The 8,281-nt window shown below is 41.2% G+C and overlaps 1 protein-coding gene across 1 annotated transcript; it reads left to right on the top strand.

Moving 5' to 3' along the window:
- The first annotated feature begins 439 nt into the window (after nt 1-439).
- LOC108410953 (N-acetyllactosaminide beta-1,3-N-acetylglucosaminyltransferase 3-like) lies at nt 440-7,294 on the top strand. The gene is made up of 2 exons (XM_017682290.2): nt 440-454; nt 5,637-7,294. Exons 1-2 carry the CDS (start codon nt 442-444, stop codon nt 6,788-6,790), a joined length of 1,167 nt encoding a protein of 388 aa, XP_017537779.2. The 5' UTR covers nt 440-441; the 3' UTR covers nt 6,791-7,294.
- The last annotated feature ends 987 nt before the right edge of the window (nt 7,295-8,281 follow it).

Genomic DNA, 8,281 nt, shown 5'->3' on the forward strand with positions numbered 1-8,281 from the left:
GAACTAGATTTATTCAACTAAAAAAAAAAAAATCCAATCGTTCAATCAAATCTAGACATTTTATACTCGCAGGGTGTTGTGAGGCAAAATAGAAAACTTGTGATCTGATTTTACACTATTTTACTATCATTTCCATTCCATATAAAACTCAGAAGACACATGTAGGTTCATGGTTTTGGATAGTAAATAAAATGGCTATATTTTGTGAATTTGTGAATGACTCTGTTTATATCCCAAACACTGAAGTATGGAGGGATTTTAGAAATACGTGACATGTACCAGGTTTTTATTCAGTTTTTTTATTGATTTATTTTTAACAATCAACAAAATGTATAATTTGACCAAACTTTATGTACAACATGGAAAAATAAAAACACTAAAATTCATTCATAAGCAAAGTTTAATGTTGTTTATCTGGATTTCCTCTCAGGTGAACTATTCATGAAGATCTCCGGTGAGTAGATTCACAATTTTGCTTTCACATAAATCTGATGAAACATAAACACTTCTTGGTTCTAGCCGTTGGTCAGTCTTTGAAAATTTACATTTAAGTTCTTAAAATTCCATTAGCTTTAATGTTTTCATATCCAATGAGCGGTGGTGGATAGAAACTGGGTCCATTAACTGTATGATGTACAACCCCATTTCCAAAAAAGTTGGTTTGCAAAATTTTAACAAAATGCAATGATGTGCAACATTTGAAAGACTAAGTTTATTTGAAAACAGTACAAAGACAACATATGTTGAAACTGAGATTTATTTACTTTTAAATATATATACCCATTTTGAATTCGATGCTAACAACACATCCCAAAAAAGTCAGGACAGGGCAACAAAAGGCTGCAGTTAAAACTCTAAAACGCAAAGAAGAAACCAGATTTAAACAGGATCCAGAAACACTGCCACCTTCTCTGGGCCTGAGCTCAATTAAAATGGACTGAGGGGAAGTGGAAAAGTGTCCTTTGGTCTGATGAATCAACATTTGAACTTCCTTTTGGAAAAAATCGACTCTGTGTCCTCCGAAATAGAGATCACTCAGCTTGTTATCAGTGCAAAGTTCAAAGGCCAGGATTTATGATGGTATAGAAGTGCATTAGTTCACATGTTAAGGCACTATTGATGCTGAATGATGAATGATGGACGATGCCTTTTCAGAGAAGGTCTTTATTATTAAAACCACGTTTCACATGCACACAACTCAAGTTCTGCTCAAACCCCCAGCCATTATTGAACATGTACGAAATAGAGTCAAAACAATCTCATTTTCTCAAAATAGTTACATATGTCAAAGTAAACTCTCTCAACAAGTAGTTTTAATTAACCAAGTAAAAATCTTGTGACCAAATGAATCACAATTTGAATCAGATTTAGAACCAGATAAAACTCTTTTCTTCCAGTGGAAACAGAAGAAAAGTATCTAATCCACAGATGTGGTTATATTGTACTGGTCAGATGTGAATTACAAAGCTCCATCTGTGGACATTTGCATGGAATTTGAATTATAGAACATAAGCACACAGTGTCAATAATTACTACCTCTGTTCTTTTAACTGTAGAGCTAAGTAACTCTTTAAACGACAGAATAACACTTGTCTATTACATTGCACTGTATTAATGTTTATATTTATAGAAATGTTTCTAGTGTTTTTAATAGCCAGAACACACACACACACACACACACACACACACACACACACACACACTTACTGCCCACTTTTAAACAATTTTCATACTTTTTTACAGTAATTTTAATCAACATTAACAGGAAATGCGTGTGTTCAGTAACTCAAGTCGGATTTATCAGTGTTAAGTCTTAAATCTCGCTTTGAGTCGGCTGCCCTGAGTTGTGGCTCATGCAAAAAGTAAGAAAAAGCATGAATGGATGAGGCTGAAGTGCTGTAAGCTGAACAGGTTGGACTGAAGGGCTGTAAGCTGAACAGGTTGGACTGAAGTGCTGTAGGCTGAACAGGTTGGGCTGAAGGGCTGTAAGCTGAACAGGTTGGGCTGAAGGGCTGTAAGCTGAACAGGTTGGGCTAAAGGGCTGTAAGCTGAACAGGTTGGGCTAAAGGGCTGTAAGCTGAACAGGTTGGGCTAAAGGGCTGTAAGCTGAACAGGTTGGGCTAAAGGGCTGTAAGCTGAACAGGTTGGGCTGAAGGGCTGTAAGCTGAACAGGTTGGGCTAAAGGGCTGTAAGCTGAACAGGTTGGGCTGAAGGGCTGTAGGACTGCACAGTGAAATGTACATTTTCATCTGTTTATACTTTTATATAAAGGTTTTTTAAACTTGCAAAACTTGTTTGTCCGTGATATGAACCTCTTCACACATCAAATTCCACTTTACCAGGAATAGCACTTGTTGACAGATAAGATTTTTTTTAATGGGAGAAGTGGGAACAGGCTCAAGTTCACATGAGGATGATCTGATTTGGTTTATTACAGTCGCAAGCTTCTGATAATTTCTCACAGAGAAAGATGACATTACTGCTGTAAGTGGCTGATCAGGAAGGTTACTGGAACTTGTGACATCTCTCAGAGCCGCATCATAGCCGCAGTGGCTCCTTGGTACGCCCTGCTCTGGGTCTGGTGGGCAGCTGAACTTCAGCTCTGTGGGCTTCTTCTTCATCGGTGCACCTCTTCCCATTCTCCTCACAGCTCATTGCATCAAGTCCAGTGTTACTGGCTAAGACAACTGCAGCAACAGCACTCCTCTCTGCCACTGTCCATGGCAAATGTCCTGTATTGGCACAAGCCAGAACTCCTGCACTCAGCACAGGCCCCCCACCATGACCTACTCCCTCTCACCTTGACTCAACCACTGGTGATGGTCTTTGCTGGGTGGCAGAGCAACTGGTGTTGCAAGTTGAGGGGGCACCGTGGCAGATAATACCATGAACCTGAGCCAGCAGAGAAAGCGGAGCCAGCCAGGAAGAACGGTTGCCACTGCAGAATTTGGGTCAAGGCAGCGTAGATGGGAAATAAATGCGAGAGCAGTGGAGGCCAGAATGTACATCGGTCGAAGGTTAGTCTGTGTCAGAGGAGCTCATGGAAGACCTTACATACAAACTTTACTGAGTTTAAATTTACTGTGAAATTCAGCAAAAAACAGTCACAAGCCATATCAGTCATGTCTAGTCATGGCAGAAGGTGGAATACAGGTGGAACCGGTCAAAACAACATAGCATTCGTGGTGTTAAAAGTGAGATATCATGAGAGTGCAGGGTCCATGTGAGCTGCTTGCTTGTATGTTGTATAACTTTTCAATTTTACATTTTATTTACATGACATCTAAAGTGTTGTAATGATTGTATATGGGGGACATAGAGGTCTGTGATTGTTTAGTTTGGGGGGTCTTGATGGAACAGTGTGTTTCGAGTGCTTTTCCGGCACTGCTGTGAGTGGCAGCCTTTTCAGTAGCTCTGTGTTTTGTGTACTGTTTCTGCACTTTTTTTCTTACTTTTTCTCTTTTCTGTATGCGTATATTGCTTTTAGTGTTTGTATGTACAAAATGACATGGAGCCTGTTTTCATGCAAATGGGCAGAAATAACTTAGTTTACACACGAGAAGAGCTGCTACCGCTCCGAACAAGGGTCGCACCGGCACAACACACTTAATTCTAGGGGAGCTACTCACTCCTTCAGGAAATGGTCTCCTGAAGCCGAAGCGGCTCTCAGAGATTGTTTCAAGTCCAACGAATGGAGTGTACTGCAGGAACCATATGGGGAGGACATTGAGGGGATTACACACTGCATGATGGTCTACATGAACTTTTGCATGGACATTGTTGTTCCTGTGAAAACTATGCGCTGCTTTGCTAATAACAAGCCCTGGATAACCAGCAGTGTCAAAGGTCTGCTGAACAAGAAGAAGAGAGCCTTTAAAGACAACAACCAGGAGGAGCTTAGGAACGTACAGAGGGAGCTCAAAGTCCACTTGCGAGAGGCCAAGGAGTCCTACAGGATGCTGGTGGAGCAGAAGTTAAGGGGGAATAACATGAGGGAGGTATGGAATGGTATGAAGACCATTACAGGCTGTAAGCAGAGGACAGACAGTGCGTTAGACGGTGACGCAGAGAGAGACAATCTTCTACAACTGGTTTGACTGCCCTGTTCAGATCTCCACAGCACCTGCATGTCCAGTAGTCACTTCCACACCCTACCTCTTCTCAGCTCCTGATACTTCAGTCTCTGTCTGCCTGGACATCAACAGCCTCCCAGACGCTGACGGCACAGACATCACTACCCCCTCTACCCCCTCTTCATACATAAAAGCATCAGATCTGATCTGCAGCACCACTACAGCCACATGCAGAAGTTTTCTGATGACACTGCCATCGTGGCTTGTGTAAGGGGAGGGCAGGAGGAGGAGTACAAGACCCTGGTGAAGGACTTTGTGGAGTGGTGCTGTGGGAACAACCTGCTTCTGAACACTACCAAGACCAAGGAGATGGTAGTGGACTTTTGCAGGGTTAGGCCACCCACACAGCCAGTCTCTATTGAGGGGGTTGTAGTGGAGAGGGTAATGACCTACAGGTATCTCGGGCTGCAACTGGATGATAGGTTGAGGAGGCTGAGGTCCTTTAACATCTGCAGGAAGCTTCTGCAGATGTTCTATCAGACCATGGTTGCCAGCTGTCTTTTCTATGCTGTGGTGTGCTGGGGAGGAAGCATGAAAAATAGAGGCAAGATGCTACTGGACAAGCTGGTCAGGCGAGCGGGTTCAGTGTGGAACTGGACTCTGTGGTCAAGGGGGCTGAGAGAAGGACATTACACAAACTGCTTTCTATTATGGAGGATGATGGCCAGCCACTGCACACCATCATCATGGACAGAAGGAGCATGTTTAGTGGAAGGTTGCTATCACAGAGCTACTCAACCGACAGATTTAGGAGATCCTTTGTTCCCAGAGCCATCAGGCTCTTCCCAGGGGCGCCAGAAGAGAAGGGTGAAGAAAAAGGAGGACTGAATCTGATTCTCATGTTAAATCATGAATCATCATGGGTCTTACATCTCATGCTTATCTTGTGTTTCTCTGTTCATCTGCACATATAGACAGTGTGCTGCACATATTGTACTTTCTGCGTACCTTATTGTGCATCTTGCACATCTGGACAGATTCTTGTATTTTTCTATTTGTATATGTGCCTGTAAATAGGATGTTTTATATTTATTCCTGTTATATGTCTACACCCTTATTAATCACTGTACAGTGTTGTGTGTCTGTTACTGGCTACTAAATTTCCTTCAGGATCTATCTATCTATCTATCTATCTATCTATCTATCTATCTATCTATCTATCTATCTATCTATCTATCTATCTAATCTACAACCCCCCCCCCCTTAGGGTGAACTGTTTATCTGCTTCTAAACACTGCTATATTATACACACCCAGAGGAGATTAAAATAATATAGGAGTGAATTCTGTCAACTCACTATTTAAAACTTGACTTGTATGGGATAAATGTTATGGTTATGCAAGAAGATGACCAAAGACAAATCCTACTGGAACCTGTTTAACTACATTAAAAATTGTTACATTTTAATTCACATTTTCATGTATCTGATTGTTTGGGGGGATAAGCTGATGTTTATAAGATTGCAGAAAATCTAACTTGCTCACTGTCTACTTCTCAATCCAGGGATCTGTTTGAGGGGGTGGAAGCTGCAGACGACAGCTTTATTCATTACTGGAACTTTGTGCTTGATCCTACTGGTGAGAACATATCTCCAGGACATGAATCAAGATGAGCTTGCACTATCAGAATATGAAGGGAATCTTGAAAGCGAAGCTGGGACGCCTCAAGTTTTTCCAAGTTTACCTCCCAAATGTGAACAGAACTCATCTGCTTCCAATATCAGAGGATTTTCCTTCTTGCCCAAACACATTCAAGACTTCCTGTATTACCGCCATTGTCGCCATTTCCCAATGTTGCTCAACGTTCCTGACAAGTGTGGGGGTCCCGAGAAGTCTTCAGACGTGTTTCTTTTGTTGGTCATCAAGAGTTCTCCACCTAATTACGACAGACGGGAGGTGCTGCGGAAAACATGGGCTGCTGAGAGGCTGCAGAACGGCGTCTGGATTCGTACCGTGTTTATAGCCGGGACTGCTGGACAGAGCTTTGAGAAGCAGAGGCTGAACAAACTCCTGGAAGCAGAGAACCTTGAACACAAGGACATTCTGCAGTGGGACTTTCATGATTCCTTCTTCAACCTCACACTCAAGCAGATCCTTTTCTTGGAATGGATGGAGAAATTTTGCCCCAACGCCCACTTCCTGCTCAACGGGGATGATGACATTTTCGCCAACACAGATAACATGGTGGTGTATCTCAGAGGGTTGGGTGATGATGGTGCCAACAAACACTTGTTTACTGGCTACATAATCCAGAATGTTGGGCCAATCAGGAATTCGGCCAGCAAATATTATGTCCCGGTCCAAGTGCAGGAATCTAATAGGTATCCTCCCTATTGTGGCGGAGGAGGCTTCCTGCTTTCACGTTTTACTGCCAGGACCATCTACAATATGTCTCACTCCATCAATATTCTGCCAATAGATGATGTTTACATGGGAATGTGTCTGGAGAAAGCTGGGCTGAAACCTTCTTCCCACATGGGCATTCGGACAGCCGGCCTACACATTCCCTCCAAGGTGCTGGACCCTTATGACCCTTGCTATTACCGTGAAATGATCCTAGTTCACAGATTCCTGCCTCATCAAATTTACATCATGTGGTACGAAGTCCACCAGCAAGATCTCAAATGTGGAAAAACCCTTACTGCTCATGAATCATGACTCTCGAAAGCTTCTGCATGAATGTATTTAACAGACACTTTTATCCACAGCAATTTACAGTATAGAGATGGTGTGCATGTGTGCAGGCATAACATGTTCGATAAACACCTGTCCTCAGACTGGTTGGTTGAAAAATCAATATTGATATAATAGCTACTCCAGAACATGTTGCACATTTTTGTTCCTGGTATTTTGTGCTCACAGCATTTTTTGAACAACCTTTTGTCTAAAAAGCCTACAAAGAGAAATACTGATAAATACACATGTAGCTCCTTATGGCGATGTGAGTGTGCTGCAACAGCAGCTATTACTGTTCTTTTTATATACAACACTTCCGGAGTGAGAGTCCGGTGAGTAGCTCACACCGTGATAACCATTAAAATGCAATTTATCATACAGCTGTAGTGTACATTGGGATCTTTTCCAGAGTGTGGGAACAATATTGTAGAATGTTTTCATAAATAATGTATCACACAATGTTGGGATTAAACCTGTTTGTCTTAATATTTTAAGTGTGTTTTCAGTGACGTGAAAAATGCAAACATGAAAAATAAAACCTCTTTTGCTTCATTTGACCTGTTAACTGAAGAATAGTTCATTTGACTTTTAAACACAAAAAGCTGAATTCATGTCAGAATTGAACACAATCCACTTTGAAAAGTCATAAAGGCGCGACTACACTGCTTTCCACTGTGCAGTACATAAAAATAACGTTAAGTCCGTGTAAATCAATCAATCTTTTACTTTTTGGCAGATTTTCCACGTTACTGTTCAAATCTCAGAGGTGATAAATGGACACTGAGCTTTGTGACTTTGCAGACTGTTTACATGTTGAACAAGCGACACAACAAAGTAAAGGAAAGATAAAAACTGAAAAAGCCTGATAGAAACATAATGAAAATCTTCTAACTGCAGCAGTATGTAACTTTCTCATTAGGCCAGATGGCTAAATATGACATATAATCATTGCATTCCAAATAATCTAACATTTGTCAGCATCGTGCATTGACAATATGTTTGAGACATAAAAACAAAAGAGGTTCATTTTTTTATTTCATTGAAAGTGCCTCACATTAAGCGACAGTCAGCTAGAAAAAAGTCGACTAAACATAGTTATGCGATGCCGTCGAATAAAATTGTAGGCCTGTGTTCATGTAAATGGCCACATAAACAAATGTTTGGTTTAGCTTCCTCAGTAATGACAGCTGTATCTGGCTGTGAAAACTCAGCCAGTTACATATACGACACACTGCTTAGGAACTACTTAGATTTTTGCAGATAAATAACAGCAAATAATCTGGGCTCCTTGAGCAAACTTGAATGTTAAAACCTCATGAAACAGCAGTAAGGATGACTTGACTGGTTCTATTTTACCATGAAATCAAACACGGGGGAAAAGTTCACTGCTCATAAAGGGTCAAATTAGCTTGTGGTTAGCATGTTTTGGGGCTTTCGGTACTGTTATACATTAACATATATATATATATATAA

This window comes from Pygocentrus nattereri, chromosome 28, assembly GCF_015220715.1.
Source record: "Pygocentrus nattereri isolate fPygNat1 chromosome 28, fPygNat1.pri, whole genome shotgun sequence".
NCBI classification, from domain to species: Eukaryota; Metazoa; Chordata; class Actinopteri; order Characiformes; family Serrasalmidae; genus Pygocentrus; species Pygocentrus nattereri.